Raw genomic sequence first — 21480 nt, forward strand, 5'->3', positions numbered from 1 at the left:
CGAGCCTCCTCCTGCTTCTTCTCCCAGTAGTTCCGGTTGAGGTACCGGGCGAGCTGCACAGGCAAGAGGGGGTCACTCCCAAGGGCCAGGAGGCAGCAAGGGGAAAGCGCCACACACAGGGTGTCCTCACCTCGGGGTCGATGTCTTCAGCCAGAGGCGCCGACGAGTTCTGGGGAGATGTGGAGGGGGTGAGGCGTCATAGGCCGGAGCAGCAGCAACCCTGGCCATTGCTCAGGAGGCCTGGATGACGCAGCCATGACAGTGGATCCTAGAGGCTGGCCAAAGCCTGTCCGAGCCCCAAGGGGCTCCAAAACCGTAGACAGGATGCAGCGTGGTGCCCCACCAGCCCTCCCACGAACCACAGGTACAGGTGGGCAGGTGGCAGGGCTGCTCTCAGCCCCACCCACAGAGCCCTGCAGAGTTTGCAAGTGACTTTCTAAACCATTTTTCCCACCTACCACCCACCCCCTTTTTACAAAGAGAACTAAGGCCAAAGAGAGGCTGGGTCCATCCCCAAAAAGCAGACCTGTGATGGCCCCACTGAAGGCCAGAAAAACGCAGAGCACCTTTGACCCCAGAGGTTCTCACCTCCTCCTGCTCCTGGGGGTGCGGAAGAGACCAGGGTCTCGACAGACTGCCAGCCTTTACAGTGCCCTCTATCCCACAGGGGTCCCGACCAGGGAGCTGAGACCCGTGGGCGCCAGGCCACACCCTGCCCCTGCCCCTGAGACACGTGCCTCCAGGTTGGGGAACACCCCCCGCCTCCCCACCCCACCATGGGAAGGGGGTCCAAGGCAGTGGGGCTGAGCTGGGGGGCGGGCTCACCACGGGCGAAGAGTACAGGCTGCTGGCGGGGGGCGCTGACGAGGCCACAGGTGTGGGCTCCGCCTTGGGGTACGCGGCATAGGCCGACTTCTGTCTCTGCAGGAGAACCAGGAGAAGGGTGTCGCGAGGGTGCCCCCGGACTCCCCCGGCACCCCCAGACTCAGAGAGGCCACCCCCGGCTCACCATCCTCTCCTTCTCCTCGGCCTCGGACTGCGACAGGGCCAGGGCCAGCTGCAGCTCCTCTTCCTCTTGCAGGGCCGTCTCATCCCTCTTGGGGGGCAGCTGAGGATGGCAGGGCAGGGTAAGTTGGGCCCAGGGCTGAGGCGCCCCCGCAGGACCGGGCAGTACCTGGGACTGCTGCGACAGGGGGCTGGTCAGGTACTCCGGGGGCAGCTCCGTCGTCGAGGCAGCCTTTCCCTCCGCTTTCCTGGAGGAGACAGGACGCTGTACGTCATCGGGCACTATACCCCCGGCCCCCCACAAGTTCTCAGGACACAGCCTGGGGCTTCCCTCCGACGTCCCCACAGAAGGAAGACGGGGGTTCCACAGACCACGTTCCAGAGAAAAGCTGGACCCTCAAACCAGCTGTCACCTCTGGGCTGTGGAGCCCTGGGTAAGTCACTGGCCTAAGCTACAGCTCCCCCTCCTGCAAATGGGGCTCAAACACCCGCCTGGCTCCGGCTTTCCACAGAAAAGGACCTCTCGGTGGAGCAGCCTGCAGACACCACGTCACCAAGGGATCAGATTCCGTCACTGATGCTGGGACAGATGGACAGCACAGGCTCCCAGGCCAGGCGCACAGAACCTGTCTCTAACCACAAGGAAACCTTGGACCCAAACCTAGAGATGTGCCACAACAGCCTAGGCCCCTCAGCGACGTCCTCGTCACAAAAAATGAAGCAGATAAAACATGCTGGGTTAGGAAGCTGATGTGGTGGCTGGGTCCTGACAGGACAAAACCGCCACAGGATGTTACTGGGACACGGGAACCCTGGACAGGGACTGGGGAGTAGGTGTCAGAACCATGCTGATGCTAAATGCCCCAACTCGACAGCCGGCAGCAGTCACATGGGCAAAGTTCCTCCAGGGAAGCGCACATAGGAGATCGAGGCGAGGAGGACAGGGTGCCTGCAGCTCACTCTCAACTGGTTCAGGACACAACGTGTATGCGTCTGGACACGCAGGCAGATGCAGGGAGGGCAGGTGTGATGGAGTCAATGGGGCCGAGGGACCCAGGCTGTGGGAGGGGTAGGGTGTGTGTGTGGTCTCCAGACTGTTCCTGCATCTCTTCTCTAAGTGTCACTCCCAAACTAAGACGTTACAAAAACAAACCTAAGCAATTAGCTAGCAGGTCTCAGAGCCGGGGTCCCTGCTGGGCTCTGTCCAAGTCTGCCGCTCCCCCCGCCCCCGCTGCCTGCCCCCGATTACCAAGGTAGAAGCTGGCTCCGCTCAGTGTCCAAGGGGACTTACTTGTTGAGCTGCTCATAGCAGGGCTCGCACACACGCACCTCCTTCTCGATGCCAAACTTGGGGATGGTGGAATACTTGGAGGAGCATTTGCCGCAGAAGATCTGGCCACATGCCCGGCAGTGGTGCTGCGACACAGGACAGGTCAGGGCAGCCTGGCCGGCCACCCCTCACGCCCACCCCCCGCCCAGCACCGCCCACTGCAGGACGCGCCAGACCAGGTCTCCCAGGCCAGGGTGGGCAGAAGGCAAGCCCAGGAGGCCACAAAGGCCCTGGGGGAACAGGGTGCACTTGCAAGCTCTCAACTGTAGCCTCCACTTTGAGGAAAAGAAGTCAAATTATGAAGAAAAATTCACAAAAAACATGCATGAGTTGTCCTGACAAACGAGTTTTGCTGGACGGTGAGTCCGGTGAGTCTGCTCAGATGCCCCAGGGCCCAGCCTTTGCCACGGCCAGCCTGGGCTTCAGTGGGAAGAGGGAGGGTCCAAGCTGCACAGGCCAAGTCAGCTGAGGAGACTCGGCCAAGGCGCTATTGGCCGAGGCAACGCAGACCCAAATCCCCAGCTCCGGGCGTGGGGTATACTCCCGTTCCCAGAGGGGTGCAGCCTTGCCCGAACTCCACCTGACAGCACTGACCATCAGACACCAACCCTAGGTGACCACACTCCCTACACTGCCAGGTCCCAGCCAAGACAGAAAGGCCCGTGCGTGGGTGCGGTGGCCTTGTGATGACAGCAGGTAGCCTGGGGTCTGCCCCAGCCAGGCGTGGAGCCAGGTCCCTCCCCAAGGCGGGTGCACTCACCTTGCGGGTCATGACCCCGAACTGCACCCGGCACCGGTGGCACTCCTCAGCATCCACCCAGTCGGGGGCCTGGGGACAGGCAGAGTCGTGTCACATAGTCCCTGCCCTCCCTGCCAATCCCCGCTTCCCACAGGTGTGTGCAAGGGACTGGAGCCAACTCACTGCAGACATGACTCGAGGAAGGATCCCCCTCCAAAACAGTCTTCCTTTCTTTCTAAAGACCTTACAGCAAGACTTCCCACAGCTTTGGGGACATGTAAGTATTTGTCTTCACGGCTGTGGGAACCACAGCCCTAAGGCACCTTGAACTGGGTTCCTATCTCAACCTGCAGACACAGCTGCATATTCTCCCGAAAAAAGTCAAGCTTTCTCGTTTTTGAGACAGATCAGCAGCTCACCTGCTGCCAACAAGCCCAGATCCCAGGGCTTCCCTTCTGCCTTCTCAAAGCAGCCTAACTCCTAGACCTCCAGCAACCCGTGAACTCACTCTCTCCGCCGCAAACATGGCATCGCTCTCCTTGAACTCTGGGAAGACGTGTCCTGGAGAAAGGAGGCCGCTGTTACCGCGAAGTGCTGCCCTAGTGGGCGAGGCCCATAGCCTCACCTGCCCGAACCCATCTGCCCTGAGGCCTCCAGAGCCGCATCCCAGCTCTTGGAATCTGCCTCCCCAAACAGACAGAAGAGGCCCAGAGCCCCGGGGCAGCAGGCACGGTGACCCCACACTGGGCAAGGGCGCCTTGGGGCACAGCTCAGCCGGCCTGCCCCCCAGCTGGGGTGGCTCCCCACAGGCCGCTCTGTCCTGGGGACCACACACAGAGCCAGGCGTTGCTCCCACCTCAAGGCCTCACAGACATTCCCCAGTCCATCTGGCTCCTGGTCCCGCACCCCAGCCAAGCGTGCTTCCCAGAGCTCTTAAAAGTTGGAGTTCCTAAGCTGTTTTTTGAGACATGGACCCCTTGGAAATCCCATAAAAGCTTTGTTTTTGTTTTTGGCCATGCCGTGTGGCTTATGGGGATCTTAGTTCCCCAACCAGGGGTCCACCCAGGCCTCCAGCAGTGGAATCTTAACTGGAATCTTAACCACTGAATTGGCAGGGAATTCCCCCCCCCCCCGTAAAGCTTTGCGCATTCTCTCTCGTGTATAAGGTCCAGGGATTGGGAGCTTGAGGCCAGCTCACCGACCTCATCACATAGTGTCTGCACGGTCCTGCCCAGCCCGCGGCCAGCAGGCGCTGCCCCCACTCCCACTCCATGCCTCATCTTCAGGGCCAGAGGACCTGCCCTCCCCCCGCCGCAGCACAGGTGGGAGAGGCCCCAGCCCAGCCCTCTCATTCCATGCCTGGCGAGAGCACCAGCAAATCCTCCAAACAAGGCCTGAATCCACCGCCCTCCTTGCCAAAGTCCACCACCTCTCCGCTGGCACCGCAACAGCTGGGAGGAACGCACAGTGGGCCTTAAGAAGCACACCTCAGCTGCCACACCCCCACTTACAACTCTCTAGTAGGAGTTTCCGCCGTGCCCAGAGCACAGTGCTACCCCCACTGCGCATGGGGCTGGCACAGCCACCCTTGGGCCCGCCTTGTGCAGGGCAGCCCCTCAACTCCCGGTGGCATGTCCCAGGCCTGGCGCTGGACCCTGCTGCCCCCCACTACCCTGACTCACCTTCCACCTTCATGATCTGGTACGTGTCCTGAACGACCTTGTATTTGGGCTCGTTCCGGAATGCATGCGCCCAGGCCTGAATCAGGTACAGGATCTTATTTCGGACGTTTACTTCCACCTGCCTCTGTGGAGAAGGGAGGAAAGAAGATAAGAACCTTGGGAGAGGCAGGTGCCAAAGGGACATCTCAGCACGAAAAAGCAGCTGGCAAGACCCCAACACTCCGAGCAATTGGGGCTGGCAGAGGTGGGGCGGGTCCCCCAAGTGGGGCACCAGGGCCATGTAGTGACCCACTCCCCAGACCCAGGCCTACTTTAGGAAGCCCTGTCCCCAAGGACAAATCCATTGCACCTGTCTGCCCACTCAGGACCTGGACTTATCTTTAACCGCCTAGGCGAAGCTGCACATCCCTCAGGTGGAGGCTCTCAAATCCCTACTGCCCCGTAACTACCTGCCTCTCCCCACCCCATCGCCGTGCCCTACAGGACACTGACCGCCTAGCGAGCTCCTCAGCCTGTAACCCACTCTGTTGCTGGCTAAGGCCAGCCTCTAACAGGCAGAGCGAATCAGGCCTGGGCTGAGGAAGCAGATGCACGGTCGGCTGGCCCCCTCCTTCCAGTCATAGGCAGCGGGGGCAGGCGGGGGAGTGGCTCCAGAAAGTTCCCCACATACAGAGCCACCACCACGAACAAGCTAAGGCACAGACAATCACATTTCTAGAGCTCTCTCAGGATCCTATCCACACACAATGCTCAGGATGGTGGGTCAAGAAAGCTGCTTCAAGACACCAAGCACAGCTCACGTGCCAGGGTTCCCACTCTTCCCTGTAATCGGGGTCCAGTCAGTGGACCCCTTTCCAGGTAGCCCTGCCCCTGTGAGGACTCAGACCATGTATAGTGTGAACAGGACATGATCATGCCAGGACAAGGAGGGCGGGTTCTAACTCCTCTGCTGTCACCCAGGCCACAGCAGGGGCTGGCCAAGTCACCAGTCAGGGCTTTGGAGAAGCCCCGCCGTCAGCTCAGCCCCAGACGGGCTCCTGGCTGTGAGGCCCACAGGCGCCCAAAGGGCCCAGGCCACAGTGGCGGCGGAGTTGGTGCTGGGGCTTCACTCCCTGGTTGCGACCCAGGGCACCCACACCCTCAGCTCCCTGGGATGCCCCTCACCCACAGGGGGGGTGGGGGGGGCGCGTAAAACCCACTGCCCTGGCGTCCCTGCTCTGCTGTTGCTGTTCTCCAACTCTCCCTCCACAAGCACTCATGTGCCTCCCTGCTCAGAATTCTACCCAAGCCTTTGGGGACCCCAGGCCTCCACTTACATCCTCTGCCCATGGCACACAGCTCCCTCCCCACCTTCTCCACTGCTCAGTGAGCATCCCCTGCCCTTCAAGACTCAGCTCCTGCCCCCCAGGAAGCCTTCCCAACTTTGCAGGAGGAGTAGGGTCTCCTCCACACCCCCAGACACAGCCTCGCTGACTTCTGGGAAGGCCTGACCTCACCAGGCAGGGACCACGAACACTCGCCTTCCAGCCCTCCAGCACCTGGCACTGTTCCCACCAGCAAAGCCCCAAGAAGCCCGTGGGGTGGTGCACCCCAATCTGGGCCTCCCTGCTCCCCACAGAGTGCCCACCTTCAGCAGCTCCTTCAGCTCCTCCATGGTCTGCTTGTTCGCCACCTCATCATGAACCGTCTGGCCACAGTTCTTCACCACGGACTCCATGACCTGCAGACCCCAAGGTGGGGTAGACTTAAGTCTCTGGTCAGGGCAGGAACTCCCCATCCTGGATGGGCCCACCTCCCCACAAGAAGGCGGGCCTCAACAGGGCCCTCAGGCCACCCAGCCGGACAAGAAAGCCCGCGTTACAGCCTCTGAGGCAGGAACCAGCCAGGGTTACACCTGCTTCTTCTAACTCTGTGTTTTATCACCAGGGACAGACACTGGAGTCAACCTCAGGGCCCACACGTGTCAGCCTCAGGTGGAACAGCTGAGGCATTGCTCCCAGCCCTGCCCCACGGCCCCAGTGCCTCCACTTCTGGCGGTGTGCCCATCCCTGCTATCCCCACCAGTGCCATCTGGAGTACAGGGTCTGATTACCTCTAGGGCATACAAGGCCACGTGGGGATTCTTGTCATTGACTTTCTTCTTGATGGAGCTCACTGCATATTTTGCTCTGACAGAAAAAGGCATTGATAAAAGCAGAAAAAGAGAAAAGAAAACAGCCTCTAAGACTGAGAAAAGCCCACCCACCATCTGGTCCCTGAGACACCCCCCAGGCAAATGTCCAGGTAACTGTGCCCTCCCAAGCTGTACAGAGAAAGTCCTTTAATCGTCCCAAGATCTCAAAAACCCCAGCACACAGACCACACAGTCCTCCACCAGGGCCTAACATGGTTGGCTTCCATCCAGGCAGGATCTTGGAAGATGAGCGGACACCAAGCAACCCTAGTCCACAGGGTAGCCACCCCATTGCTTTTGAGGGAGCACTTACTGTGTGTCCCCCTGGCGGATCAGGTCACAGATCTGGAGGATGGACTCCCAGTCGGTCTCCAGAAGAAGTTGGCTGGTCGCTTTGTCTAAGACAGAAACTCACCATTACAGGGGCTCATCCTGCTCTGTGATTCCCCAGGTGGCCCCCCAGCTCAGCAACAGGGAGGAGGGACTGCCCCCTTCCCATTTTAGACATTTGGACCAAACAGAAAACTACTGAAAATGCTCCTGACACCTGACAATAACCATGAAAGCACTGTCCTTCCTGAAAGACAGACAAACAGCTTGAAAAATAACAATGGAGAACACTGTTGTGAGCTTTTTACATGCCAAATGCTGTTCCAAACATTTTACGTGAACTCACTCAATTCTCACACGACCTTAAGAGTTAGGTGAGATTTCCACCTTCTCTGAAGACACAGAAACTGAAACAGAGAGGTGAGGTCACTGCCTGAAGTCACACAGCTTGCTGGGGCAAAGCCAGAATTCAACACTATGCTCAGCTGTTTCTCAACAAAGAGAACTCCGCTGCCTCATCCCTCAGAGTCCCTGGTTTTTCAGAAGCTTAACCTATTTGATTAGCTCTCAGCTGAGGCATGGCTGGAGAGACATGCAGCAGAGACCCCAGTCCTCTGTTTCAAGTGTTTTGTGGGGTGCAGACAGGATCGACCCGCCAAGGAAGGATTCTCCAACTACCACCTCTAGTCTATGTCGCTGTGGCCTCAGACAGACAGATGTGCTGCTCAGGGGTTGCTCTCCAGCCCAGCCAGTACCATCTTCCCTGGAGTTGTACAAATGGTCAACATGGATCTGGGAGTAACTTCTGGACTAACCACTGAAGGGCTGAACAACCTCATAAGCTGAGCTCCTCGGCCTGTATGTTCAATGAGCAAGGAAGGCGCCTCATCTGAGGTCCCTCTGAAACCATATTCAAGGAACAAGGAGGGCAGGCTCGGGGTGACCATTCCAGTACCCAGAGCACCGATCCCAAACACAGAGCACACACGGTTACATGGAGTGGTGGGGGCTCGCCCATAAAAATCGATTTTCCTTCCTAAAATCTGTGACCTCCAGGAGGCTCAGAAGGATCAACTATCCACCCCAGAAAACAGAGAAAACACCTTCCTAGCCCTGGGCGCTTCCGGGAGCCCAGTGGGGACACAGGGCGCAGGTCTGGGTCTCTGGGGAAGCAGCGCTCCAAAGAGCTTGGCAGGACCTACAGAGGACATTGCTGGCTCCACCCTCTGGGGCCCATGTATGGGTCAGAACTCCCAAATCCCACGCAACCTAGGTTTTAGTGGGGAGAGTCTACTGAGATTTTACTATTTCACTGAGTCACCCGTTTTCGTGACTCAGGACGTGAGGCCTGTTCGGCCAGACGCTGGTGGTCGTTTCCCCAAGGCCCCTGGCCCGTGTCCTACGCGGACCCTCATTTACTCGGCCGGCGCCGGGGCCGCGCCCCGTACCGCCGGCCCTGCGTCGCCTGCGCGCCCGCCCAGGGCCCGGGTGGCGCGGCGGTCGCCCCGGAGCGCTGGGGCCCAGGGGCTTTCGCTCCGGGGGCGGGGGCCGCGTTACCTAGGAGACGCTCGAAGGTGCCGCTGCCGCGCCCCATGGCGACCCAGGAACCCGACCTAACGCCGCAGCTCTCCCCGCTGCGAGCCGGCGCGCCCCCGACTTCCGCTTCCGCCTGCCGCCTCGGGTGCGCGCACGCGCACGTCGCTGGCCTGCTCGCGAGCCGCGGGGAGGCGGGCCTTTCCGCTCGCCCCAGACGCTGGGCGCAGATTGGACCGCGCCCACTGAGACGGTAAGCGCTGAGAACCAATGAGCAGCCCGGGGGCGAGGCCTGGCGTCGCCAGGACGCCGAGCCGCGGGGGTAGAGTGGAGCGGGGAGCGGGATGTGTCTTCTGCTCGGGGCCACGGGTGTGGGGAAGACGCTGTTGGTGAAACGCTTGCAGACTATCCTTCCGCGCCGGGTGGGGGGGATGGGGCCTGGGGTGCAGGTCTGGGTCCGGGGCCTGGGGGTTCGGGGGGCGCTGGTGGCGAGCGGGGTGGGGGGCGCCCGGGCGGGGGGTGGGGCGCCCGGGGCGGTGTCCGGCCAGCGCTCCCTCCTCGGCCCCGCTCGGAGACCTTGACTACCTCGCACAGCTGAGCTCCCGGGATGGGAAGGGCGACCTGGGCGATCTTCCCCCCACGCGGCCCACGGTAGGCGTCCGGCCTCTTGCAGGTTTAGGAGAAGTGCGGTTAGAAGAGCGCTTTGGGTTCCTTTTTTTGTGATATTTATTTATTTATATATTTGGTTGTGGCAGGCGGGCTCCTTAGTTGCGGCATGCATGTGGGATCTAGTTCCCTGACCAGGGATCGAACCCAGGCCTCCTGCATCGGGAGCCCGGAGTCTTCACCACTGTGCCCCCAGGGAAGTCCCTAGGTTCCTTTAAATGGAAGCTGGGGTCTGGCGGGTCAGTGTGTTCAGTACAGACTTGAGGTGGTGTCGCCGCGGGGAGCCTGGCTCTGCTGGACAGAGTCCCAGGGGATCCGGAGCCTCCCGCCCCTCACTACTGGTCAGACTGCATTTGCTGCTCGCCGCACAGGGCGAATCCCGCTGGTGGGCATTGGTGCCCTGGCCACAGCCAGCCTTGAGGGTTCTGGATGCCTGGGAGCATCTTCAGGCCTCCTCCCTTACGGGTTCCGCCTTAGGGCCTAAACACTTGAGAAGACCTATGCTAGGGGTTAGGTTGCAGTGTAAAGGGCTGGGCATGTTGCTATCCAGGAGTTCCGTGTGGGAAAGCGCTTGTGGTGGTCTCTGTGCATCCTGGTTTTTTCCACAGGTGGGTACCAACCTAACGGACATCGTGGCTCAGAGAAGGATCACCATCCGGGAGCTGGGGGGGTGCATGGGCCCCATCTGGTCCAGTTACTATGGAAACTGTCATTCTCTCCTGGTAGGTCCTGTTATTCTCTCCTGGTAGGTCGTAGTCTTTTGAACTTCCTTTGGGGAAGTATGTCCCTATTCCAGCGTTGTCTAGTCCCCAGTTTCACTTTGTGTGGGATAGAGATCGGTTTCCTGGGCAACTGTGCGAGCCAGGGAAACAGGGTCCAGACTAGAGTTGCTTCCTTCTGGGACCCCAGCCTGATCCCTAGGGCTCCTGAGCCTAGGCTAATGTGAAAACTCACAGAAGGCTTGCTGAGGGCAGTGTGCCTTTTCTGCAGGTAATTGTGCCATCCACTCACTGCCTTATTGCCCTGGGTGTGTTTTTACATTTTATGTTTGAATTCTATATATCCTGGTTCGTCCCATCCTGGCAAGGCCTGTGCCCCAAATTCTAGGACCCTTCCTTGGAAAAGTAATGGCCACACAAGTAGAGACTTCCATGTAGGTGGAAACAAATAAATAACACCAGTCCTTCTTGCACAGCTCACTCCCCTCTGCTCCTCCCTTTCTGGAAGCCTTTCTTGCTCTTCCTGAGCCAGGCCCGTGATGCGAGGAGAGGAAGTCTGGCAGGGATGGTGTTCCATTGCAGGGGGGTCCTAATTTCCATTTACTTCTTTCCAGTTCATGGTGGACACCTCTAACCCTACCCAGCTCTCTGCATCCTGTGTGCAGCTCCTGGCTCTCCTTTCGGCAGAACAACTTGCAGAAGCATCGGTTCTGATTCTCTTCAATAAAATGTGCGTGTCTGTGAGCTGAGAGGAAACGCAGGGGTGCCCCAGGGCGGAGCTCCTGTGGAGTGTAGCCAGGAGGGTGGCTCGTTAGGGAGGGGGTGCAGCGATGGCAGCCCAGTCTGACAGGTATTGCTTTCACTCCAGTGACCTGCCCTGTTACATGACCATAGAAGAGATAAAGTCGTTAATCAGGCTCCCGGACCTCATTGCTTGTGCCAAGCAGAACATCACCACGGTAGAAATCAGTGCCTGGAAAGGCACCGGCTTGTCAGAAGTGCTGCGCTGGCTCGAGGACACCCACAGAACGAATGGTTGACTGCAGGGCCGAGAAGCGTGGCTGGCCCGCTCTGTGGCAAGAAGGCAGAAGCAAGCACTGCTTGGCTTCTGGCCATCTGCTGCTTTTATAAGGGCAGGATAAGCCCTAGAAGATGGGGTTCTGTGCTGAGTTGCAGTGATGGGTAAACTGAGGCACCCAGGTTTTAGAATTCCTGACATCTGCCCTCTGGCTCCAGAGCTGGGAGAGGAGGACAGGCCTTTCAGGTGGCTTGTGTCCTACACCGTCCTGGGATGGTTCTAGGGGATTTGTTCCCCTGCCCACCAGGAGAGCTGCTCTCTCAATTCTGACACAAGCTCCAACCTGTTGAGTTTCTGATACCTTGACAGTATAAGGAAGCTTGTGGGAAAACACCTATTGCTTGGTGCATTTGTGTCCTAGGGCCTCTGTAACAAATCGCCACAAATGGTGGCTTGCAGCAGCATAAACTTATGTTCACGGTGCTGGAAGCCAGAAGTGTGGAGGCTCTGAGGGAGAATCCAATCCCTGCTTCTAGTGGCTGCTCGTGCCGCTTGGTGTCGTTGGCTTGTGGCTCACAGGACTTGAATCTCTGCCTCTGTCTTCACGTGGTCTTCTCTCCTTTTTTTATAAGGAGGATGTAGGGCCCACCCTAAATCCAAGGTGATTTCATCTCAAGATCCACAGTTACATGTGCAAAGATCCTTCCAAAGGTCACCTTTGCATGTCCCGGGGGTTACAACTTGGATGTATCTTTTGGGGCCACTATTAAACCTACTGCAGTCTGGTAAGAAACCCTCTGCTTCTGCATGTGGTTGTGAGTTTCCTACAACAGCTTCCTCTGTCTCAGCTGGTGGTCTAGCTCATTGGGCCATCGGCCCAGGCCCTCAGCCTCCTCGCGGTTTCCAGTTGGTCACTCTGCGGGGATGAGGGGAGCTCTGTTCTACAGAGGTTTTAAATGGCGCTCCGAGAAAGCTCTGTATGTCCTGCAGGGCAGTGTGGTCTCAAGTCTTCCTTTCCCTGTTGAAGCGATAGGCCTCCCAGTTCAGTGCTGCCGCTCCCTGGGAAGGTTCTCAATTGGCTCTTGGATGTACAGGGCCAGTGCCACCTTCTCAGGCAGACCACGTAGGTGCCAGTGGTCCCTCTCCATGGTGGGTCTGTGGAGATTTCACAGGACCCACAGTGACTGGCTGGCAGATGTCCCCCAATCTCAGGGCACTGAGGAGAGCGTGGCCAGACCTTGAAGTGTCAACCATGCGTGGGTCACATGCCTAGTTCATCTTTTGGCTTGAGGCAGGTGTGTTTTAACAAAGCATTTTAGCATTTTCCAAATGAGGCTGGTACAGGTGGCACTGTTGAGGCCCTCCGAGGGCTTTTGGAAGGCCGGCATGGCCCCCATTGGTCTCATGGGGACCCAGGGCCCCAGCACCCCTGGGTCTCTCTAGGGTGGGAACAGTTCACACCAGCCTGCCTCGGCCACCCCTGTGGTTGTGTCTTTGCCCCAGCCACTCTGACCCCAGGGTCAGACATCCAGGCCCAGAGGGGACAGGCAGGGCTACATCCGTACTCCAGGAGATTGGCCTGAGGGGTCTGGGCTCCCGTTGCCCTGTGTCCTCGACCCGCTCCTGTTTCCCTAGGTGCTCTGAGAAGCGGCTCTCGGTTGGAGTAAATGTCCTCTGTGAAGAGACCCTGGAGCTGGGCAGGTGATCCTGAAGAGCCCTGAAAACAGTTTTCCCAAGACCTGCAGGACAGAGCAGCCAGTTTTTGGAGGTGGTGACTGGCTGGACGGCTCAGTTTGAGGCCATGGAACGGTGCTCTGCGGTGCCCATAACACCTGAACATGGGTGCAGCGGTGGTTTGGAGCCCTAGTGGGGACCGCTCTGTGACTGTGACCCTGGAGGGGGTGCTGGCCACCTGGAACCTGTCTTTTCCCTTCTGGGATGAAGCGAGGTTCTGAGCAGAGGCTGTCTGGGACCTGAGAATCTGGTGAGGGGCTGGGCACTCTCCCTGGAGAACATGCCACCTGCACATACTCCCCGTTCGCCCAGGTTACAGGGTGAGCTTCCAAATGCTGGGGTCCTGCTAGGCCCCCCAACACCACCCCGCAAGGTTGGCTGTCAGAGGGGCCCATCCATCCTCAGTGTCCCCGTTCTCAGAATTGCCTACAGAGCTTGGCAACATGGTGGCTGGACGGCCCCAGAGCTGCTGACGTGGCCTGGGTGCTGCTGAGGCCTTGCCACCTGCCCTGGTGGCTCCTCGACTCGGCCACGCTCTGGCTAGCCCCAGCCCTCCTTTCCTTTTGCCAAGCCTCCCACAGGGCCTCCTCTCCTCTCCCTCCGTGCCTTCCAGTCCCCACAGGCCCCTGCTCAGTGTTTCCATCAGGTTGTCCCCCACCCCCACTCTAGTCAGCTGCGGGTAGAGAGCTCCAGATCAGCCAGGGCTTCAGTTTCCACCAGGCCTTGCTTCAAACTGCTGATGTGCCAGAAATGGCACGTAAATTCCACCTTCCATGTCCTCCACTGAGGGTGCTGGGGATTGTGCCAGAGAGCAGGAAAAAAACAAAACGGCTCAGGAAGAGACACAGGTCGGGGGAGAGACGGACCTGGGATTTCCAGGTCCCTGCTACCAGCAAAGGCCACAAGTTTCAGGAGAGACAGTTCTGAACGGCCCCATCCAGTGATGGAAATGCCCACTGGTGCTTGGAAAAGCCACTGAGCCTGCATCTCCGGGTTTCCAAGTATGGACTCCAACCATGGAGTGAGTGACACCTGGGAATAATGTGCTGCTCGGATCTGCTGGGTTTTATTACCAAGAAAAAGGTGTTTCAACTAGGGGAGGAGACTGCCTCCCCTATGGCTCCTAAGCTGACATGCAGAACAGGCCACCCTGAATGACAGCCTGATGTGCAAACCAACAGGCCACCTGTTAGTGCACCTTATAAACTGGTGTGTCTGGTGGAGCGGACACACCTGCCCCTGCTGTTGGGTTCCTCTGCTGTTCTTGGTCTGGGCCTAGTGAGTGCCGGGATCTAAAAGAAGGAGCAGCAGAGCTAAGTGGCCCTAAGAGGGAGGAGCTCTGTTACCACACACACACACCCCGAAGCTGGGGCAAGTACTCCATCCAGCGGGAGGGAAAGCAGCAGCCATGGTACTTGCCTGCACAGCCCACTGTGGACCCCCAAATTCCATGTGGATGCCACAGGGCCCTCTGAACTCAGTACTGACGTCTCAAAAGTGCTGATGAAAAAAAAAAAAAGGGCTGCCCTGGTGGCGCAGTGGTTGAGAGTCTGCCTGCTGATGCAGGGGACGCGGGTTCGTGCCCTGGTCCAGGAAGATCCCATGTGCCACGGAGCGGCTGGGCCCGTGAACCATGGCCACTGAGCCTGCGCGTCCGGAGCCTGTGCTCTGCAACGGGAGAGGCCACAATAGTGAGAGGCCCGCATGCCGCAAAGAAAAAAAAAAAGTGCTGATGCCGACACCTGGTGTCTGTGTTCCCAGACTAGCTTGGGGGTGCAAGAGTCCCCCAGGTATCAGGCAAAGACCGCCTCCTGCTGGCCCCAGGCCCAGAGCAGGCCTGGAGCACTAGTGCTGTCACGTGCAAGTTTTATATTTTGTATAAAGTATAAAACAATGTGTTTAAGATAATTCATTTGCTCACCTGTTAAAAATGAGTAAAAGAAAATAGTTTTAAAATATCAGTAAAATTAGGGGAATTCCCTGGCGGTCCAGCAGTTAGGACTCTGTGCTTTCACTGCAGAGGGCCCAGGTTCAATACCTGGCCCGGGAAACTAAGATCCTGCAAGACACGTGGCATGGCCAAAAAAAATAAATCAGTAAAATTAGATAATTTAATGAATTGTGAATTTCATTCACAAAGTGATAGCTTTTTAATATTTAGGAGTAAACTGTCAAGAAATGTAAAGGACACATACGGAGGAAACCACAAACTAGCAGCAAGGAAGAGAAAAGCTTTATATACACAGTGGTTCTTAACTGGGGCAGTTTGGCCAGTCTGTAAATATTTTGGATGGTACAGCTGCAGGGTAGGGACTGTGCTCCAGCATCTATATGTATCTATAAATATAGAGAGAGGGAGAAAGAGAGAATGAAATTTATTTTAAGGAACTACCTCGGTACTTCCCTTGTGGTGCAGTGGTTGGGAATCCGCCTGCCAATGCAGGGGACACAGGTTCGAGCCCTGGTCCAGGAAGATCCTGCATTCCGCAGAGCAACTAAGCCCATGTGCCACAATTACTGAGTCTGTGCTCTAGAGCCTGTGAGCCACAACTACTGAAGCCCACACGCTCTAGAGCCTGTGCTCCGCAACAAGAGAAGCCACCACAATGAGAAGCCCGTGCACTGCAACGAAGAGTAACCCCTGCTTGATGCAACTAGAGAAGGGCTGCACACAGCAATGAAGACCCAATGTAACCAAAAATAAATAAATAAAAAATAAGTTGAAAAAAATTTTTTAAATAAAACATTTTAAAAAAGGAACTAGCTCATGTGATTTTGGAACCTGGCAAGTCCAAAATCTGCAGGATGAGCAGCAGGCTGGTGACCTGGGTTGGTGGTACATTTCCAGTCTGAAGGCCATCTAGGGCAGATTCCTTCTTGCTTTGAGGGGGAGGTCAGTCTTTTCTGTTAAGCTCTTCAACTGATTGGATGAAGCCCACCCACCTGTATTATGGAGGGTAATCTGCCCTACTCATAAGGTCTACTGATATAAATGTTAATTTCATCTAAAAAACACCTTCACAGAAACATCTACAATAATGTGTCCCATGGTGGACATGAAAGTGAGTTCCTTGGTCTGTAGAAGTGATGGTCTGCTGTCCAAACTGGTGCAATATCTTCTGTTGTGATTCTTTCATAGTATTCTGAGCATTTGCATCTACCACCAGGGCAGCAAAGCACAGTCCAGGGTTGGCGCCTCTTCATGTCAGGACCCCCTGTAGCCCCAAGCTTCTGGCATCAGTCTGACTTGCCCCCTATGCTCAGGGCCTGCCCACCAGGGCACCTGCTGTGCAGCCATCTGTAGTCCCGGTGTCTCACATTGGCAGACGGGACCGTTGTTACTGACATTTTGGGCCTCAGAGGGCGCAAGAGGACTATAGGCACCTCAGAGATACTGTGGGTTCCTGTCCAGACCACCGCAATAAAGCGAATATTGTAATAAAGCGAGCCACACAAATATTTTGGTTCCCCAGTGCATATGTTTGAAATATTGTGAAAATTACCAAAATTTGACACAGAGACATGGAAGTGAGCAAGTGCTGTTGGAAAAATGGCAACCATAAACTTGCTCGACACAGGGTTATCAAAAACCTTCAATTTGTAAAAAAACACGTTATCTACGAAGCGTAATAAAACGAGGTCTGCCTGTATGTCTAGATTCAGCCCATCTCTGCGTTGCTGCAGTGCCCCATGTCCACAGATTTCATGGACCCAGGGGGCTATCTCACAGGAGCATGTGGGGATAGCTTGTCAGTTCCAGTCACCTTCCAAACCTGGAAAGGGGTTCTTCTGATGGACACTAATATGTCCTACTCTAATGTGTCCCTCAAATTCCCACAGTGATTTCCACAGGGCTGTGCCCCAAATGGGCATCCTTTAATAAGCCAGGTTTCCACTGCCCTCCTGCCTGACTATATAGCCAGGCCACTGGCCACTACCCATGAGTAATAACTCAAACATAGGGGCTTTTACCACTGCTCAGTTCTTCCATCATTGTTAGAAAAACTGCATGCAATTCAGGCCAAATGAGCTGGTCCATTTTTACCTTTTTCAGTTAGTCTCCATTCTCTGGTCTTTATGTAGCAGCTTTCCAAACGAGATGTTGTCCATTCACTTTGGAACTGCCGTCCACAAACCAAACAGCTCTTTGTTGGTCAGTCGAGAGCTGTTGATAGGGCACCGTCCAAGTGAAGGTAGAATCCAGCACTTCCTCATGCAGTTCCAGTCAGTGCTGGGGGCAAAAGAGGCTTCCTGCCTCCTACACCTCCTTGCTTTCCCCAGGCACCTTGGTCTGGTATAAACCATTTCCACTTTCATATTTATATGGAACCCTTCTGAGGACTGCCATCCCCATTAAAGTGTTTCTCTGACATCGTCCTAGACATCATAGCTTTGTCAGAGCTTTAAGATCATCTTATGTCCTTCAGTCATTGGGGTAGCTTCAGTTAATGTCAGGTGGCAAGGTGGTAAACCCCCTTCAAGTGGAAGTTCTCCTGTCCAAAGTCCCAGCAGTCATTGCTGGGGGGTGCTCACAGGCTCTCACCCTCCACACAGGGCCACCGCACAGAGAATCTGTCCCTGACTAGCGCCCCAGCTTCTACCCCCGCACTGTGTGGGCTCAGCCAATCTTACCGGTTCCCATTTAGCATGTCCTGAAAGGCAGTTACATGCCTTCTGTTTTATAAGACTAGGTGGGGGGAATGTCCCCCAGACAGGTACAAGGTCTGTCCCCATAATACAATCAGGTAAAACAGGTGCAACCACTTCACACAATGCCTGTTCAAACATGCCAATTCTACACGCCTTTCCCTTACTTCCATCAACTCTTACATTCCTAACTGTGGCCTCTGGTGTTTCAGTTTTACAACACTGGGTAGGGGAAGTGTCCCCAGCCATCCCTGTAAAATCCCTGTAAATTCAGGTTGGGAGAGACAACTTCTGTACATAATACTTGCCTAAACATTCCAACTCTCACAACCCCACCAACCGTGACACTGTCACATCCTCTCAGCCTGACTGCATCCAAGTCAGGGCTTCACCCAGGCTTTTGGTACCACAGTCTTTGGGCTCCTGGGTCAAGGAGTCCTGGAAACTTCTCTTCTCCACCCCCTATTTTTACCCACTCTTGTGCAGAAGTCCCCAGCGAGGGGTTGAGCCAAGAGACCCAGGCCTTCAGTCAATCTTTATCTTGGTTAATTGACCTAACTGTTGACCCAAGTAATTGCTGGTTGGGATTCTCAGTGTAATCTCTGCCTTCCAGCTGTTAAATGTCTCCAAACTGGGGTAAACAGAGCAGACTTGTTTGGGGCCCTTTAATGTTGGGGCTCGACAGAGGGTCCCTTTGGTCTGCCCAACCTAGGTAGCACTGTATTAAAACCTTTGTTTTAACCGCATCAATGTCTGTTTTATTCATCCCATTTCTTTTTCCTTTTTGGCCACACCACGTGGTTTGCAAGATCTTAGTTCCCTGACCAGGGATCAAACCCGTGCCCTCTGCAGTGGCAGCTCAGAGTCCTAACCACTGGACCACCACGGAATTCCCCATCCCATTTCTTAATAACCATCTAAAGGGGGGTGGGGGAAGGGGGAAGTTTGGGGTTAGCAGATGCAAACTATTAAATATAGGATGGATAAACAAGGTTCTACTGTATAAGCACAGGGAACTATATTCAATATCCTGTGATAAACCATAATGGAAAAGAATATGAAAAAGAATGTGTGTATATATGTATAACTGAGTCACTTTGCTGCACAGCAGAAACTAACACAACATTGTAAACCAACTATACTTCAATAAAAATAAATAACCATCTAATGACTGCTATCCTGCTCATCCCTTCCTGATTCCTTTTTTCTGTCTCTTTCAATATTTGCTCTATTCATCTTCTCATAACCCTTTAAAAATTTCCACCTTGTTGGGAAGAGTCCCTTCACTCTCCCCTGGGCCTCTCACCATTCTCTTGTTAGCTAACATACTGTTCTTATTAGCATCTGCAATACCCTTCAGGGCAAGCTGAGATAGCAAATTCCCTAAGGCTTCCCAAATTGTTTTTCGATTTTGCAGTAAGAGGGTGCCCAAGCGAAAGGGGGCCCCTTAACCACAGCAGTTACCGTGACCTGGATAACAGGCATATTCAGCAGCTGAATATCCTGGTCATCATAAAGCCAGTCCCACTGGCTTGCATACAAAGCATATCAGTGGCTTCATCTGGGGTGTTCCACGTGGCATTTACAGGGGGAGTAATATGTTTAGATAAGAGATATACCCATATATTCATATTTCATTTCTACTTACTGAAAATTCTTCTGTGGCCATTCTTCCTCCATTAAAATCAGTCTTCCTGGGCCAAATTTCACAGGCTTAAAAAACTTAAAAGAACATTTAATTTCTTCTTTGAGTCTTCATTTTTTAAAGTCAGGAATGAATTTTACTGTTCTGACTGTAATAGGGAAGAACCTTGTATTCTATGACAAGTTAATTACTAAAGGGATGTTGCCTATTAGCTTAAATTACACATAATGGCCCATCTCTGGGAACCCTGCCTCCCAGGTTATGAGCATGAAGCTAAAATTCTTTTAGCTCACAGGAAACATCCTGACCAGGTGCACCTGTGAATGGGTGCAGGAGGAAAGTAACACTCCCCTCCAGAGTCTGGCTGGAACCAGGACTTTTACCCCCTTTCCTTTCAGTATAAAAGAAGCCTGAATTCTAACTTGGGAAGATGGTTCTTTGGGATGCTAGTCCACCACCTTCTCAGTCTGCTGGCTTTCTGAAAAAAGTTGCTATTCCTTGTCTGAACACCTCGTCTCTCAATTTATTGGCCTGTCATGTGGCGAGCAGTATGAGCTAGAACTTGGTAGCATGACCAGTTTTTCTGTTGATTAGTTTTACCAATCCCATTTTTCTCAGGCAAGTTTTTGCACTTTCAGGACTCCCACAGGACATGATTCTCCTGGTGATCTGGGGTCCTCTTCCTATGTGCGGTTGGCTGTGTTGTCCGTGGCAGCACGCCTCCCTCCACTGGGTAAACGCTAACAGCATGTAATGATGTCGAACACGTGAGAAGTTGCGTACAATTTTCCACACTAGGGAGACTTGTTCAGCCAAGTGCCCAATGGGGTCGCAACGCTGCAGGACGGTCCTTCTGGAGCCTCAACTCAATTCTGACACAATCCACCCCAAGATACAGATTCCACAGGTTAAGAGCTCAGTCTTACAAAACTGTAAAACTGCCCCCCACCTCCTTCAGAGGCCAATCACAAGCCTGAGTTGCTACCTCTGTTTTTGACCGACCAGCTATAAATCAGAGGTTCCCAGGACCCTCTCCTCAGGTTCAATTAATTTGCTAGAGCGGCTCACAGAACTCAGAGACACAGTTTACTTACTAGATCACCAGTTTGTTATAAAAGAAAATGACTCAGCCAGATGGAAGATGCATAGCGCGAGGTATGTGGAAAGGGCAGAGCTCTCATGCCCTTTCCAGTGCACCACTCTCCCCATATCTCCATATGTTCACCAACCTGGAAGCTCTCTAAACCCTGTCATTTGGGTTTTATAATTGATTGAATCATTAATTCAACTTCTAGGCCCTCTCCCCCGAGGTTGGGTAGTAGGGGGTAATTGGAACTGAAAGGTTCTAACCCTCTAATCACAAGGTTGTTTCTCCTGGCAGCCAGCCCCCATCATTAGGTGATCTCCAAAAGCCAATTCATTCATCTCACAAGAGACACGTTTGTTGCTCTAATAAGAAAATTCCAAGGGTTTTAAGAGCTCTGTGCCAGAAATGGGGATGAAGACCACATGTACATTTATACATAAAGCACACTATCACACGTCGATTCCAAAATATTTTTCAGTATTCTCGTCTCCCTATGGATGTCGAATCCACTGGGGTAGCCTTCAGCTCTGTGTTCATTAATGGGCTAAACCAGGACTTTCTTGGTTAAGAGAACTAGAAGAGAGTGGGAAACTATGTCCTCTCCAGACTTAATTTGGCAAACCTGCACCCTAGATGATTCTACTAAGAAAAAAACCATCAAAATCCTCAATGTCCAAATTCAACAGATGGAGTTCCCTAAGCAAAGTCCTCCCAGCCTCCGTCATTACTGTAAGAAGCCAGGAAATTGGAAGAAAGACTTCTAGAAACCAAAGCGCTCCAGGCATCTTCAGTCAACTCATCTTTCCAATGTCCTCCCACTTCCCAGTGATGGGACTCCAAGGAATCTGGAGCTTTTCCAAGCCTCCCTCTTAATCAGCTCAGAGAAACAACTCCCCAGACTGGGAATGAATTTCTATACTGGAGTTACACTCTCAGTGCTCAAGCCCATTACTACTGAACAGCCCGTGCCTCGGAGCACAATTCCAATAGTGGAGGTCTCCAATAAATCTTAGCAAGTCATGAAAAAAGATATGAATCCACTGGACTTAGTGCTCTTCCAAAAGGAGTGAACATATGCCCTTACACCAGACTGGTGGTAATAAAGTGAGAGGGCTGGTTGACATTGCTGTTTAAAGTGTTGCATATTGTGAATTTTAATACCAGTGTGCAGG

The 21480-nt window shown here is 54.5% G+C and overlaps 2 protein-coding genes across 2 annotated transcripts in view; one reads left to right on the forward strand and one right to left on the reverse strand.

Moving 5' to 3' along the window:
• Positions 1 to 8853, reverse strand: part of HGS (hepatocyte growth factor-regulated tyrosine kinase substrate) — a 12689-nt gene extending 3836 nt beyond the window's left edge. Inside the window, exons 1-13 of the mRNA XM_007462322.1 lie at positions 8817 to 8853; positions 7243 to 7327; positions 6849 to 6924; positions 6384 to 6476; positions 4757 to 4880; positions 3583 to 3635; positions 3096 to 3164; positions 2297 to 2421; positions 1175 to 1253; positions 1010 to 1108; positions 826 to 921; positions 131 to 169; positions 1 to 53 (exon numbers count right to left, since the gene is read on the reverse strand). Coding sequence (XP_007462384.1) covers positions 1 to 53; positions 131 to 169; positions 826 to 921; positions 1010 to 1108; positions 1175 to 1253; positions 2297 to 2421; positions 3096 to 3164; positions 3583 to 3635; positions 4757 to 4880; positions 6384 to 6476; positions 6849 to 6924; positions 7243 to 7327; positions 8817 to 8853 — 1028 coding nt within the window. The remainder of the gene's footprint in view (positions 54 to 130; positions 170 to 825; positions 922 to 1009; positions 1109 to 1174; positions 1254 to 2296; positions 2422 to 3095; positions 3165 to 3582; positions 3636 to 4756; positions 4881 to 6383; positions 6477 to 6848; positions 6925 to 7242; positions 7328 to 8816) is intronic.
• Positions 8854 to 9136: 283 nt separating this feature from the next.
• ARL16 (ARF like GTPase 16) lies at positions 9137 to 11217 on the forward strand. The gene is made up of 5 exons (XM_007462385.1): positions 9137 to 9214; positions 9387 to 9443; positions 10067 to 10180; positions 10792 to 10907; positions 11046 to 11217. The coding sequence occupies exons 1-5, from the start codon at positions 9137 to 9139 to the stop codon at positions 11215 to 11217; spliced, it is 537 nt and encodes a 178-aa protein (XP_007462447.1).
• Positions 11218 to 21480: the final 10263 nt, after the last annotated feature.

This window comes from Lipotes vexillifer, unplaced genomic scaffold, assembly GCF_000442215.2.
Source record: "Lipotes vexillifer unplaced genomic scaffold, Lipotes_vexillifer_v1.1 scaffold1691, whole genome shotgun sequence".
Lineage (NCBI taxonomy): Eukaryota > Metazoa > Chordata > Mammalia > Artiodactyla > Lipotidae > Lipotes > Lipotes vexillifer.